General features: G+C 37.8%; 1 protein-coding gene across 1 annotated transcript in view; it reads left to right on the top strand.

Moving 5' to 3' along the window:
* The first annotated feature begins 1,418 nt into the window (after positions 1-1,418).
* Positions 1,419-16,720, top strand: part of LOC139735004 (MLX-interacting protein-like) — a 63,162-nt gene continuing 47,860 nt past the window's right edge. The window contains exon 1 of the mRNA XM_071645779.1: positions 1,419-1,822. Within this exon, the coding sequence (XP_071501880.1) occupies positions 1,485-1,822 (338 nt within the window). The 5' untranslated portion in view covers positions 1,419-1,484. The remainder of the gene's footprint in view (positions 1,823-16,720) is intronic.

Below are 16,720 nucleotides of genomic sequence, written 5' to 3' on the forward strand. Positions count from 1 at the left end.
TCATGCAGCAGCTGTTGTGATTTCTGTATTTTCTCAGACAAAAATTATAGTGCGGCTCAGGGAGAGTACACGAAACAAAAACTATGATCTAAGGTACGATAGTGCTTGTGCACTAAGATGAAACTGCTGATTGAGGTTTTGCGTTGAGCATGCGCGCAGAGCATACATGTACTAGTACACGAGTGTACTACACGTAACTGATCTGAGGTTTTCTCTACTCAAACCATAGAGCTGGAAAAACTATATTGAGAGGTATTTCTTTGCTCCTGTCGAGAAACTAACCTAATTGTTGACATGTTTCTTTGCTCTTCCTGAGAGAAAACTACTGATCAGAGTTTTTTTAAATTGCTCGTACAGAAGTAAAACCGTTTATCAGAGGATTCGCTGAGTGTGCGCTGAGAGATGAAACCACTGATCCTTTCTTTTTTTAACTGCTCGAGCAGAGTGAACCCGTCGCACTACATGTGCGCACAGAGATAAAAATGAGGTTTCTACCAAAGAGGTTCTTATAGAACCTCTTGGAACTTTAGAGGTTCTTCCCTTGCTAGCTAGTGCTTCTTAATATGTTAATCGGCGTGAACAAAGGTTTTATAGCGCTTTGCTCGCAGAGATAAATCTGTGCTGATCAGAGGTGTTTGTTAGTTTTTTTACCACATGAATGGTCAGTAGTTTTGTGCTGTGCGTGCAGATTAATAAACTAGTGGAGTAAACCTCTGATCAGGAGTTATTGTGTTGCTCGTGCAAACTTCTGATCGGTAGTTTTTATGTTGCTGTTGCAGAGTAAACTGCTGATCACTTGAAAGAAATAAAGAAAGAAAGAAAGAAAGAAAGAAAGAAAGAAAAAGAAAGAAAAAAGAAAAAAAGAAAGGAAGAAAAAGAAAGGAAGAAAAAGAAAGAAAGAAAGTAAGAAAGAAAAAAAGGAAGGAAAGAAAGAAAGAAAGAAAGAAAGAAAGAAAGAAAGAAAGAAAGACTCACTCCAGACTTTTGTAACACTTGCAACTCGCGCGCTCTCTGACTTTTTCCCGGGCCGAGTTCATCGATTTCCCTTTTCAGAACTTCACCCTTGGTTGCGCTCGTATCATTGACGTACACATACACATGCCGCGTGCACACACTGGGTCGGTCTACGAATCAATACATATGTATTACCATTTGGATTCGTTCATTTTAGATAGGTAGGAATTTTTACAAAACATATGCTCTTTGTACTATCAAAATGTCAATTTTCCAGTCAATACAAGTAATGATAATACAAAGGTATCATACGTCATGACAGAATAATTTGAGTATGAATATGACGATATACATTTTTGGATAATAACCTTGGTGCATATCTTATCCCCGTACTTATATCAACTTGCCCCCGGCATTACTGGTTGTGATGATGTCATGAATTAGTTCATGGCGGACAACAGATGTAGAAAAACTCCTCCACATGTGCACTCGCACATTTTCGTGAAATTTTTCAGCAAAATTTCACCATTATGACGAAGCGTGATGGTGATCTGATCGACAAGATGACCAAAATGGATCAGGTCGAGAATAGCTGGAAAAAGTCGCCAAGTAGGACAGAAAACGCCCCTAATTTTGCCGGCTCTTCGGATGTACACAGCCCCGGCAAGAACTCGCGACAATCGAGTAGTGGCAGTTTCAGCGAGTTCTCAGCCAGCAGTTTTCGCGACTCTCCCCGTTCTGCCCCCAGCTCTCTGCCCGGATCGAGATGTGGTTCAACGCCGGGATCCCTCCTACCCTCGAGATCGAACAGCCAGGAATCCATCATTGACCTCTTCGATTCGATGTCATTGCAGCTCGGTCAACAGTTGTAAGTTAGCGGAAGTCAATTGATATGTTATCTGTGATATATGTGTGGCTGTGTAAATGATGTTCGTTGCACATGTAGATACTGAAGTAACGCACTGTAATGATCGATGTTGTGTAAATATGTGTAATCGATAGTGAAGGATGGAGAAATTATTTTGTCTTCACTCACAGCTACACAGCAGCTCAGCTCAGCTGATTCCTGCATTGAATGAATGTAACTGCTAGCTGTCTTGTACCGTAGGTTCTGCAGGCAACCTGAAAAGTTGGGCGCATATGTACTTCTGTATCCATGTAGAACTATTTTAAATGTTTGATATCTTACTACAGGGCTGCCAACACTGGGAACTAGTTGAGAGTGAGACTCCCATATAGGTCAATGCTATAATTTAGGAGTCAAAATGAGTGAGATCAATAGAAATGCATGCAAATGAAATAAAGTTTTAGAGTGAGAAAGGACCAAAATGCGTGAGTCTCACGCTCAATGCGTGAGAGTTGGCACCCCTGTTACTAAATAAGATTGCAGTAAATTCACAGGAAATACATGATGGGCAATTCCGCGGTTAGTAACGTTACATTTGAACAAATTCAGATATTTGTTTTTACTACTAAATTACCATTTATTCATTTCAAGTCAAAATTATGTCAAAAACATGTTCATCCTTCCCAGATTTATGATACAGAAAAGAATGAATACAATCCATGAAATATTAGAATTGCTATGGCAACTTTAAGGGCTGGTTAGTAACGTTACGAAAAAAGGACATGACAAAAAAATCAATGTCTTGTAACAAAAAGTGTGCAAAAATTCAAGTCACTTCAAACAAAGTGTTGCATTAATTTTAATTATTGCATCATGACAAATGTTCACACAAATTTTTTTAGCGGTTCGACCAATTATTTTTTAGCTAGACCCCCAAAAGCATGGTTAGTAACGTTACGGTTAGTAACGTTACATTTGTCCGGAGTAATTCCGCAGGACATTTCACCCTTTTGTAATTGACAAAATGTCACATGACTTCTGGAGTATTTAAATGTATTCATCTTTTACCCATTAGCAAAACTTTGAGGAAAAAATTTCAAAGGAACCCACTGTAATTTGCATTTAAGTGAATTTCAGCATCCCCAGTCCCACATGTACATTTTAAATGATGGTTTTAGATCTCGCGAAATCAGTAAATACGAAAAATAAAATCTACTGAATTTGAAAGACCTTAATGATTGGTGAACATCCATGGCATTAGTTGGTACCTAAATGAAAGAGTAAGATAAAGAGGCACATTTCTTTTATCCATGTCATGTCCACCTAACTGCGGAATTGCCCTGATGATGATAATCCGATATCATCCATGCATGGGCATACCCTGTTCCAATCACTTGTGTATGACTGTAAATTTGACCAAGTCGATTTTGGGGAAGCATGGGATGATGATAGGGTATCATAATTTTTATTAATACCTCCCGATACTGATTTGGTTCAAATTTAAGTTATTGGAAGTTATATCAATACTTCATGATAACCAAATAAAATTGGGTCAAATTTATGTAAGGGGTTGGAAATATTAAAGCTATTTTAAAAGGAGTCAGTCAGATATTAATTCTAAAGTTTATGGTTCTTTCATTAAATCGATCTTTGTTCACTGCCCACTGTGGCACACATGTGTGTCTTTTCCATCAAGCCACATGCATGTGAGAGCGGCCAGTTAATACAGCCCACACATCGACGCACAATGCAATAAGTGTACAATCATTACACTCTAATCACGATGAAATACCAAATGAAATTTCAAATTCATTCTTATCGTCTTTTCCTCCCATTTTTTTTTTTTTTTGCACATGTTTGCATTTATTTGTACACATGCAGTGTACAGCGTGAGAAGTCCGAGTACCAAGACTCCATCACATCGTAGCATTGTGATTAATCCCAGTCAATCAGAAGTTCCTCAATCGATTGAAACTTTGCTGTTGATTTCAAATCCATTTTGTAAAAGCAAAGACAATGAGAATTGAGTGCGCAAAGTTTCTGTGCAATCACTGCTGGATGAGAAGACTACTACAGTTTATGATGTCACATGCATAGAACAGTGTAAGGAAAAAAGAATTTCACAAAATTTCATTAAAAAAAAAAAGTACACATTCCCTTCACTTGTCACTGATGTACGAAGGGTTGTGCCTTCTGTAAGAGGCAAGTCAAGTTCTCTTTTATCCTCTGAGAAATTGAGTTGAATTTTCTTTATATTTTCTTTATATCGTTCTACACATGTGATGTCACAAACTGTAGTAGTCTTCTCATCCAGTGATGGCAGCACTGAAACCGGCAGATTTTATAACTTTTTAAGGGATTGTCTAATTTTTCTCAAACTTTCATGCATGAGTTCTATCAATATTGCTGCATTCTCTCAATTCACATGTATATGAGGGTGAATTTGTCCTTAAATCTTACATCACTCTAATAATGACAAATTGACATATTGACAAATATTGATTGATAGTGACAAATGAAACATTTATCAGTCAGCATATGTGTACATCAGCACCCTCTATCTGTCTGTTGTTTGGTTATGAGGGTATTGTTTTATTCTGGGGGTGTGATCATAGTTCATTTAATGTCACTGTGTGTTTTGTGGCATTTATCAATTCAGCATTTAATATTTATGGCATGTATTCATATGAAGTGTTTACATTTATAAACACTACAGATCAGTTCTATTTTGCATGTACCATAGCTGAACAATGGAAAGTACATTGTACTCCTGATTACTCGGTGGGGTGGGGGAGGGGGTTGGTACTATGTATATTATGCTGTTTAGAAATATTGTGTAGCATTTACATTGAAGAATTTAATCAGGCTGCCAATAAACACTTCCCAAGGTGATTGCCCTTTTACGTGATGTTGCTGAGAGTTTCAAAGTTCACTGGTTTTGTGAAACAAGTCATGCTTGCAATGGTACCAGTAGCTGTAGCAGAAGCAGGAGAAGTAATGGTACACAGTTCATCAATGATAGTATCAGTAGTGCTTTAAAGGACAAGTCCACCTTCATATAAGGATTGAGAGAATGCAGCAATATTAGTAGAACACATCAGTGAAAGTTTGAGGAAAACTGGACAATCCATTCAATAGTTACGAACATTTTGAGTATCTGCGCAGTCACTGCTGGAAGAGAAGACTACTACAGTGTATGATGTCACATGCGTACAACTACATAAGAAACATAAAAAGAGAATTTCACAAAACTTTTAACTTTTTGAATAAAGTGCACATTTCTTCGACTTGCTACTGACGTATGTTAAGGGTAATATTATTACTCCTGCCTTCTGAAAGAGAGAAGTCGAGTGTTCTTTTGTTAAATGCGAGAAAAATGAAAATATGTTGAATTTTCTTTATTCCTTCTTTATATTGTTGTACTCATGTGACATCACAAGCTATAGTAGTCTTTTCATCCAGTCGTGACTGAGCAGAAGCTTAAAAAATTCATAACTTTTGAACGGATTGTCCGATTTTGCTCAAACTCTCACTGATGAGTTCTACTAATATTGCTGCATTGACAGAACCAACGAGTCTATGAGGATGAACTTGTCCTTAAAGGGTTTAATTGAAGAAATGGCACAGGTACAATAGGAGCAGAAGTGATAGTAGTGTTTCAGCAGTTGTTAAATATTTTTGATTTTGACAGTGTCGAAAGCAACTGCAGATATATTTGAATTCTTTTGCCTGTCTAGTGACATTTATGACTTTCAAGTTTCTGTGTAGTGTGTTTTTACAATGTATATCATGCTTATAATCCATATTTATCATTTGCATAGTTTGGGAATTCAAATGACTCAAGAAATTTGTTTTTAAACTTTATCTATTGAATTAATATTTGGCCATTGAGAATTGTGATGAAGACCTTCATTTACGGAATAAGAAATCAAAATATTCCACTCTGAACTGAAGATGATAAACAACACATTTTTTTTTCTTTTTAATATAGACGGCAATATTTACACAGGTTATTGTTTTCACAAATATTGGTAACAGGTATTAGTTGACATGCAAAATTTTGTGAATAATGAAGATACTGCAAAATCCTGTGTACGATACATCCTGTCATTTTGCAAATTACAAACATGCATTGTGTAATGATGAAGGGAAGTAAATGAATCATACAGTCTCACATGTCTGAAGACACTGACCATTTCCTTCCAGTTCTAGCATGTGTATTAAATGTTGAATATACAGGCTGTGTGATACTATAGGCAACCGATATTGAAAATGTATGAACAAGAATGGAGTTTGTGTTTGTGAGCAAGAAACCTGGAAACCACAGGACAATTAAGACCAGTATGAATGCACCATGTCCATGAAAGCATGTCTGCATCAAGGAATGCTTCCTAGTAATGAGCTTGGCTACGCTCTGTTGACCCCCTACCTGTGATCCAAGTCCACCATGGCCCGGGCTTCCATTGTTGGCTGCTGGTAGCACAAAGATCAGGGTGAACCTTTGGTGGAGTGAAATGCCCTTTGTGTCATTAGTCAAAGGGAGTAAAGTTTAAAGGCTTATAGTGTTGCTTCCTATTGTTTGTCAACCTCCCAGGGAGGATTGAATGTGGTGAATTACACTGGGACTATGAAAAATCCTTCAGCCGTGGATGAAGGTGATTGTCAACTGGATGTTTAACCTGTTGAAGACTAGTCCCTAGTATAATCTGGCATGTGTCTATAGGAAATGCGTGTTGTAGCAAAATCAGCCCGTCCTCAACGGGTTAATTACGCTCAGAGCAGGCTTGATTCAAAGCCATTGGTAAAAATCTAATCCTACTGCTAGCCCTGTTGGCTAGACCAGAGTATTTTGTAAAGGTAACACATCCCCCCCCCCTCCCCCAGCTTCATTGGCTGAAGGCAGGGGAATAAACAATGGTGCAGCAATCAAGAGGGCACAGCAGTAACCAAGTTTGAAGCAAAGCCAGCAAACAGACAAACAATCCTGAATGTAATAAACCTGACTTTATCAATTTTGCTCAGATTGTCGTACATGTTTGTCCGTATGTACATTATGTTTGATCTTCCCTCCCAATATCAAAATTAAAACTCATACGCTGTATGATATGGTATGCATGTTGTGCATGCAAGTGCTTGCTCTGTGGACTAAATTTCATGCGAACCTTTGTAATGTCAGTACACTGTTTTGCTGATACCACACGGTATGCCTTATGTCAGTCTACTAGGTTTCAATATTGTATTAAAAGGATGTCTTGAAGATAATTACAGATATGATCAGTACAAAAAGAAGTTAATGTTGATACTATAAATGAGAAGATGCTGGAAAATTATGGATAGCTTACTGTGATGACCATATTTACATTTACCCTCATCCAGAAGTTGAGTTGTTGTACACATGTTCTTCATAATAAATATGTCGTCAACTTTTATTTCAAATGGTAGTCATTCTTAGAGAACTCAAATTTCTTCTTATGTAGCCTCTTTATCTGATCGCTCTTCAAGACTAGATTGACACATAACTGGATAAATAACTGAACTATTGATGCAGTGGAAGTACCATACCATTCATTAAATCATGGTCACAGTGCCAGAGAAAAAGGAATTCCTATGGCTAGGTCTTTCTTGTTAACCATTTATGTACATAATCAGAAGGTCATTTATTCTAGCTCTGGTTAAGTTCTGTACTTTCGATTGTGATTTGATATTACAATTTTCTTTTCTTTTCATTATATTCTAGGTTTATATGCTAAACATTACACAAATTATATGCATCATGCATGTAGTTTAGCATATTGATATGCTGAAACACTACCAACACAGCCAATGTACACGTATTTCATGTAAAAGAGATTTCTCAATGGTTGCTGTATATGCTGAATATTTCACAAGGTTTTTATTTTTGTGAATTTTGTAAGACAGGTGCTATTCGCGAATTTAAAGACACACAAAATATTGACTTTAATTCCGACATGAATGTGACGTGCACACCAGATTTCTTCATTCATTACTCTACTCCACGATTGCGAAATTAACCACTGGCAAAATCGTCAGGAAGTCCCGATTCGCGAAGAATTAGACTCGCTAAATATATGGCATATACAGTAAATGCCTTCTGTCCATGATATTACAATGAGTAGAATTCCATGAATTGATTCATCTTCTCTCTGGATTCTTGGCAAGAGATTTCTAGCAAAGTGCATGAAACTGTAAGTGTAATCCAATACATTTTGAAAAAAAAATAACATGAAAGAAAAGTATGAAGTTGTAATGATATTCTTTGCCAATGCAAAACAGATTTAAGTGTTTTGAACACAAGTTATGAGTCAAATGACACAATAGTATTTTTTATTACCCACGCCGATGAAAATCGGCAGGGGGTTATGTAAAGGGTTCCGTATGTTTGTTTGTTTGTTTGTTTGTTTGTTTGTTTTTTTTTGTTTTTTTGTTTGTTTGTTTGTTTGTTTGTTTGTGTACAAGATAACAAGAGAACGAGTAAACGGATTTGCACGAAATGTTCAGGGAATGTTTGGATAATGACAGGAAAGAATCGATTAGATTTTGGTGATAATCGGTTGACCCATGCAAATTCTGTGTGACCTTGAAGTTTTGACCCCATGGTATAGTGACCATTCCGAAAATTTCCCGTTTCTCACTTTGCGATTTTCCGCTACCATACGAAGACATAAACTCCCCAACGATCCGACTTCGCTGCTCAAATGTTCGTAAGAATTCCGAAATTTACGTTTAGGCCTATTTGAGGGACTATGTCCTTCTAGATTTATGAAAGTTCGTTCTCCGTCATCACAAACTGGCCCGTATTTTGATGATTTTTCAAATTAACATTGATTGTTTTTTTCGTTGGAGGAGCATTTTGCTCGGTCGCAGTCACACTGCACGATATGCGTGCTCAATGTCAATGCGTGTGCAAGGCCGCTGAAAATGCATCGCGCTCTACACTGTTGGTGCAAAATTGCACCGGGGACGTTGCGGCGCTCGTTGGTGGCCGAATACTGGTGCAGTAGATATTTGCATTCAACCCTTGCATTGAATAATTCCCGTAGACACTAATCATAGGGGTAATTGCCTAGGGGGTACGTAAATTTTGTTTTTCTTTTTTGCTTTTGTGGATACCATCAAAGATCGTACACTCATACGACCTTTGATATTTGATAATTTTTCAAATTAACATTGATTGTTTTTTTCGTTGGAGGAGCATTTTGCTCGGTCGCAGTCACACTGCACGATATGCGTGCTCAATGTCAATGCGTGTGCAAGGCCGCTGAAAATGCATCGCGCTCTACACTGTTGGTGCAAAATTGCACCGGGGACGTTGCGGCGCTCGTTGGTGGCCGATTACTGGTGCAGTAGACATTTGCATTCAACCCTTGCATTGAATAATTCCCGTAGACACTAATCATAGGGGTAATTGCCTGGGTACGTAAACTTTGTTTTTCTTTTTTGCTTTTGTGGATACCATCAAAGATCGTACACTCATACGACCTTTGATATCATCACACTCTCGGCTTGCTATAATCAAAATATCCCGCAAGAAAACGGCGTATTTCTCGATTTTTAGCGCTTTTTCCGCGACCCGTCGCGTAGACAATACTCTTAAAACTGGACTTAATTCGCGCGCGCTTGGAAAAGTTCCGATTCTGCACTTTTGACGGTGGAATTTGGGATTTTCGATGGATTTTTGGAGGAGACTTAAGGACTTTCCTGTACGTGAATGAGTGTTAATACCGTATGTGTAATTATGTGATTTGCGTGTGATGTGACTGTAGAACCAAAGATCGTACACTTCAGTGTACGATCTTTGGTAGAACTCACTGGCTGGTGATAAAGCACACTGGCAATTAAGTGGCCGAATCCTGGTAGATGACCGAATGCACATTATGTTTACCCCGACTTTGTACTTAGGCGTGGGTCTGCCGCCTTTGACGGCCCCTCTCTAGTTTGCTTTTGTGGATACCATCAAAGATCGTACACTCATACGACCTTTGATATCATCACACTCTCGGCTTGCTATAATCAAAATATCCCGCAAGAAAACGGCGTATTTCTCGATTTTTAGCGCTTTTTCCGCGACCCGTCGCGTAGACAATACTCTTAAAACTGGACTTAATTCGCGCGCGCTTGGAAAAGTTCCGATTCTGCACTTTTGACGGTGGAATTTGGGATTTTCGATGGATTTTTGGAGGAGACTTAAGGACTTTCCTGTACGTGAATGAGTGTTAATACCGTATGTGTAATTATGTGATTTGCGTGTGATGTGACTGTAGAACCAAAGATCGTACACTTCAGTGTACGATCTTTGGTAGAACTCACTGGCTGGTGATAAAGCACACTGGCAATTAAGTGGCCGAATTCTGGTAGATGACCGAATGCACATTATGTTTACCCCGACTTTGTACTTAGGCGTGGGTCTGCCGCCTTTGACGGCCCCTCTCTAGTTTTGATTTGTTTTTGTTGTCTCTATAAGATTTCCCTCAGAAGATATTTGGATACTTGGTATGAAGATAGTTGTGGTACCTACCCAATTAGGGTTAAGAAAACAATTACTAGTAGGAGAATCGTGTTGTGTCTATCATGGGCAGCAGCCCAATAAAACACGTTTCTCCTGATACTACCAAATGTGATATACTGATAGTGGCATTTCTTTCAGAGAGGTAACGCCTGAAATTTAATTGAGCTTGATCATGTGCGCATATCGTGAAATGGACTTGGAGCCATAGATGCTAAATTTCTGATGACTCTCATCAAATATTTATTGTATCATCCAGCTGCCTGAAGTGAAAAATGTCAGATCTTTATTGATTAAAGTTGTAATAGGACATGTTGACTATATTTGAGATTATTAAAATCTACAGTCAATCAAGCCAAGGAAGGGGGGTGGGGGGATACTTAAGTGCAGTGGTTTAGTGGCCCATTTCACACACATTCTGGGAACTGGATGAAAGATGGAAGTGACACCTTGTGGTTTGTTCCCCTGTGAAGCTTGTTAAAGGGATCGTATAGTTTTGGTTGAGACCTAATTTCAGGTTTCTAACATTTTTTTGATGCGATAATGAGAAATCTCTTATGAAATATGAAAGAGCATGTAATTCCAAGAGGAATTCAACATTTATTTGATGAAAATTGGTTTTGAAATGGCTGAGATATCCAAAACGGAGCAATTCTAATAAAGTGTGGGACTCACATTTTATTATCGCTTTGTTTTACTTTGTTTTTGCATGTTTCAGTAATTCTAAAGCCGATTTTCATCAAATAAACTTTGGATTCCTCTTAAAATGGTATACTGTGTACTATTTCATAAGTGTCTTCTTGGTATCTTGCAAAAGGTTAAAAGCCCAATTTTCATCTCCACCAATACTGTACTATCCCTTTAATATCCCACTTGTACATGTGTATACAATTGTAGATGCCTATTAAAACAATGTGTGGCAAGTAATACATCATGGGGATTAGAAAACTTGACATACCATTCACACTGCTTTAAGGCAAATTATTGTGAAGGTTTCCAGAAAAGGTCAAGATAGACCGATATTTGCATCAGAATGCAGATCACCGTAGTGCTTTTTTTGTGTGTTTTTTTTTACAATTTTTTGCCTTGTCCCACACAAGAATTAAAGGTTTTCATATCATTAAAAAAAAAAAATATTAAATTGTAAAATTTTGAATCTAGGGTGTCCATGTGAACAGACCTGGACAGAAGAGGTTGGGAACAAAGAAGCAAGGCCCAGTGAAGGCAGACCAATTCATTGTGAATTTTATCCCTTTCCTCTCTAGCAGGTCCATCCACATGTTAAAGAATGATCAATTTGTGGTTTTTGCAAAAAATCACTCTTATTCGCCACAGTTTACACATCACCAAACAAACTCACTGAGATGGAAATTAAGCATTTAAATCGTTGAACTACTACTCACGCATCAACTTTGATTGGAGCATGACCTTGGGCACCCTCGCCCTTGGCTAAGTGGTGGTGCAGAGGGTTATGCCATCTGTTACTTTTTGCAGTATTTTGTAGTGTGTGTGTGTTTTTTTAATGGAAAATGCTGTTATTTCCTTATTGTATTACACATGATCATCGCAGGAAAATCAAAATATATGGTTTTTCTTTAAAAATATGCATTTTCAGTCCTCAGAATTTTGCAAATGCTGTTTACAGGATTGGTGTCCCTGATGGTGATCATGGGATTAATCAAATCAACTTTCAATCTGCATTCCCTTTACTTGCAATTTTCTGAGGCATATATAATCGCACAGGTGTAAAACAAAAACCCATGATTCAGCAATAATTTGCTTATCGATACTGATAGAGATGATGAGTGAATCTTATTGTGTGCACTAGAGTTGATTTTTGCATCATGCTTTACAAAATGGATATTTGAAATCCCCTTTATTTTGTGAATGTATAAATGAGTCTTTTGTATGAGAAGTTATATAATTTCAATGTGGTAAATTACTGTACATACGACATACATTTGGCAAGTCTAAATTTTCGGGAATCGGGACTTCACGGCAGATTTGCGAGTGGTTAAATTTGCGATTGTGGAGTACAGTACTGAATGGAGATATGTATGTATACCTGCACCTCACATTCATATCGGGATCAAAGTCAATATTTTCGCTTGTCTTTATGTTTGTGAATAGCATGTGATTCGTGAAATTCGCAAAAATAAAAACCTTGCGAAATATTCGGCATGTATATTATTCAACCCCTGTGCCCCTATGCCAAACATAGCCACCTCCATAGGTTGTCAGGAAAGGGGATTGATAGATAAGAGACAGCTGCCCAAACATTGTAGGACACCCAACAGACATGCTTAGTCCCAGGCATTCTATTATACGTATGCTCTGCAATATGATTTTTACGTGCTCAAGACCGTCTTGTGTCTTATTCCTAAAGGCTAAGGTGATACAATGATGCAATTCTACATTGTATGCTTTTATTTTTGTTTTCTTTCCTTTCAGTATGCTTGTTAAGCACATACTTTTATTGCAACTACAAGGTTTGATGTCTTTGCTAGATGAAGGATCTCAGTCGGTTGTTACGCCCATTTCAGACTACGAATTCAACCTGTTCCATATGGGATCCTGGTGGCCTGCGTATCAAGTCTATTGGCATTTCAGAATTCAGTATGGAACAGGTTAACAAGTGTAATACAGAACAGCCAGTTGAATTAGTTCTGTGTGAAACATTCTGTAGATTATTTAGCTTCCAAATTGAACTCTTGTAAAAAAAAAGGAAAATATTGTATTAACTGAAGCACAGTTTGTCCCTCCTCACCCCCTGGGCAAATTCTGATTGTGAAATGGTGGTAATTCAAAAGGAGATTCTGGTCCGAGTCTTCTGGTGAATCACACCGCTGAAATATTAGCCAGTAAATGAATTATTCATGCCGCCCAGTGGCAAGGCATGCGCTAGTGCCCTCTCTACAGTGAGGAAATACATGCCCAGAGCTTGCTGATGTCATTTGTGTTTTTGCATTAGTGATTTTCGCCCAGCACCATCGCCTTTCAGCCGGAAAATTGCGTTGAGTGATGCAGTGCTCGGTGAATGAGACACAAATTCTGCCTGTATAGCAGCAGCAATTGTCCAGAAGGTAACCCGTTGATGAATTTCGTGTGAAAGGGGTGTGGGATGATGATGAGAATGTTCATGTTTTCAGTAATGCTGCAGGGGCTATCTGTGCTTGTGTTGGTGAGATACAACTTTGTATGTAGAAAAGGACTCATGGAATGTAATTCTTTATGCTATAATGATAAAGATACCTTCGATTATAAAGAAATTTACAATGTGCTATGAAAAGATTGCCATCCCTTCAATAGTCTAGATGTCTTGTGATGTGGGGGGGGGGGGGTTGCATTGTCAGAAGTCATGTGGCATTCTCTAGTTAAATACACCATCTCATGACAGAGTATAAAAAAAAAACCAACAGTGACAACAACAATGACAACAACAATGACAATAACAAAAACAAACAAAGCTAATGACCCCTGCCTGAAAAAACAACAACAGAAAAGCAAACTCAAAACCCAAACAAAGCAAAATGATTAAGTAGGTTGTGTGTTCTTCGCAGACAATTTCATATTGTCTGACCTACAACGATGTTTTGATTTTCAATGTAATTGTTCTGTGTGTGTGGAAATATACATTGTATGCGTGTCTTTGTTGTAATTTTTGTGACGTTTTTCTTGTATATACCTATTTTATTCTTTCATTAAACTGTCTCGTCTGCCTGGCAACATGCCTGTAATTATATCTGTGGTTCAAAGCTGAAGCATACATTTCTGTGGATTGCATTGAATGGAACCTTGCTTTTAGTCAACTGGAGGAACTAGTGGAATCTGTTGCACATATCACTGTGCCAGACAATTTGCAATATTCATCACGTTCAATTCTCAACATAGATTTACATTGATTGAGATTGATTTGCGTACATGCGCATCATACCCACGGTCTGCTGAAGGGTCTGGTTAATTCTTCTGTGCCGTGGGCCAATTCAGTGTACTTAAATGGTGGTTCCCCTGCTAATTAAAATCCTTTCAAGACTTAATCCCATTCCTGGACTGCAGCACATCCCAGTGATTTGCCTTGCATTCTGTCAGTCAATTGTCAGTAATGAGATAAGTGATCTGAAAGGAAGTGTTGTGGTCTAGGCGATTGATGACAGGAGCTTTAAAGGGTGTGTACAGTTCTTGTCGAGGTGAGGATTTAGCTTTTAACTTTTTGCGAGATATTCAGAAACCACTCTATGAGATGTCAAAGAGCTTGCAATTCTGAGGGGTATCAAAAGTTTATTTGATGAAAATCGGTTTTGAAATGGCTGAGATATCCAAAAACAAGGTGAAACAAAGAGATCCTAATAAAAGCATGGCCTGTGGCCTTTTATTATTATCACTTTTTGGGATATCTCAGCCATTTGAAAGCTGATTTTCATCAAATAAATGTTGAATCCTTCTTAAAATTGCATGCTCTTTCTTATTTCATATGAGGTTTCTCATTATCTCACTTAGGAATGTTCAAAACATGAATCCCCACCTCAACCAGTACTGTACAGTCCCTTTTAAAGGCGGCAGGCCAGAGAGGTTTCAGACTAAGGAGAGAACCCTGTCTGCAAAGACCACTCAAGGGAAACACAAAATTTTGTCATGAGAGATGGGTTGTCTTTATAGACAGCTTTGATGCAGAGGTATTTTTTTTTTTTTTTTTGCTTTAATAGGTATTTTCAATAACCATATAGCATTGTATGATCACAATACTGCGTAATAGAATAGGAAACTATAGAGATTCATTTACGTGAACAACCCCCTACCTAACCCCTCCATTACCCATGATTATTAGTGGTTACTGTGACCTTATGTACAAATGAAATTATGAATAGTATGTTTACATCATAGTATTTTCCCACCAACCAAATCATGAATTAAAGGTACGTGTGGATCAATTCAACTTGGATATTGCGATTTCCAAAAATCTTTTTTTTTCTGTTTGTTTCTTTTTTTTTTTGAAAGTCAAATTTTCTTCCTTCTCCTCCCTTCTCTAAGACAGCTTTCAAATTTCAAATTTCTTGATCCATTTCTAAGTTTAAATTCATTTCTTTCTTTTTTTTTTTTTGGGGGGGGGTCCTGATATTAAAATTAATACTTTAAAGCATCCTCATTATTAGAATCATTTTAGTCAATTGAGATGCATTTTATAGGCCTACACACAGGCTTCTAACTACTTGCTCTGTAGAACTGTCCCCCTAAATTTGTGATGTGTGTGAATGACAGCAGTGCTGACGTGCGACATAGTGTATGTAAATAGTGGCGCTGGAACTAGAGACCAGTTCTGAGTACAGTCCTCGTTTGACCTCTTGCAGGAGCCATGGATTAAATTTCTAGCTCGTGTTGACCCGTGAGAATGAGGCAGCTGTTAATTACAAATATGCCACACCTTCCCCTCTTTATTTCTAGGGCTATTTTTGGTGAGGGTCAGATATATCTATGCAAACAGACATCTTAAATGGGTGTGTCTGTCACTATGTACAGTTGAATTAAAGATAATATAAAAGTTTTGGTACCTCAAAAGTTTCCCTGAGTTTCCTTGTCTTAGTTTGTGTTTCAGGTTAAAGTACCTAAAAAAGTTTCATATAACTAACACTGTGAGACTTACTCGCCCCAAAGTGCTCTCATGTCTTAGTAATCATGCAATAATGGTTTTGTACCAGAGCAGAGCGGGCTCTAAAAGATTCGAATGAGCCGTTAGTTCGACTCGACGCGGTACCGCGACAATCAATATATACACGTATTGTACGAAACCATTATTGCATGATTACTAAGACATGAGAGCACTTTGGGGCGAGTAAGTCTCACAGTGTTAGTTATATGAAAGGTACTTTAACCTGAAACGCAAACTAAGACAAGGGAACTCAGGGACACTTTTGAGGTACCAAAACTTTATATTATCTTTAAATAGATTCGTCACATGTGGTATTTGTAATTTAGGAATTACTGTAAAACCAGAAACATTTGCTGTATGATTTTTTTTTTTTTTTTTTTTTTTTTTTTTTTTGGGGGGGGAATTTATCAGTCCTGTACATTTGCTAGTGTGCAGGGATTTGTTGAACACATACTGCTGGTACATAAGACACACAACAAAACTTACTGCACACTCATCTACTTAGAGGGATTGTACAGTATTGGTGGAGATGAGAATTGGGCTTTTAACTTTTTTGCGAGATACCAAGAAAACACATATGATATAGTATAGAGCATACCATTTTAAGAGGAATTGAAAGTTTATTTGATGAAAATCGGGTTTGGAATGACTGAAACATCCAAAAACAAAGAAAATAAAGCAATCGTCATAAAGTGTGGGTCCCACACTTTATTGGAATCGCTCTTTGTTGGATATCTCAGCCATTTCAAAA

Source organism: Diadema antillarum, unplaced genomic scaffold (assembly GCF_040938485.1).
Source record: "Diadema antillarum isolate AM-2024a unplaced genomic scaffold, OU_Dant_1.0 seq00000561_RagTag, whole genome shotgun sequence".
Lineage (NCBI taxonomy): Eukaryota > Metazoa > Echinodermata > Echinoidea > Diadematoida > Diadematidae > Diadema > Diadema antillarum.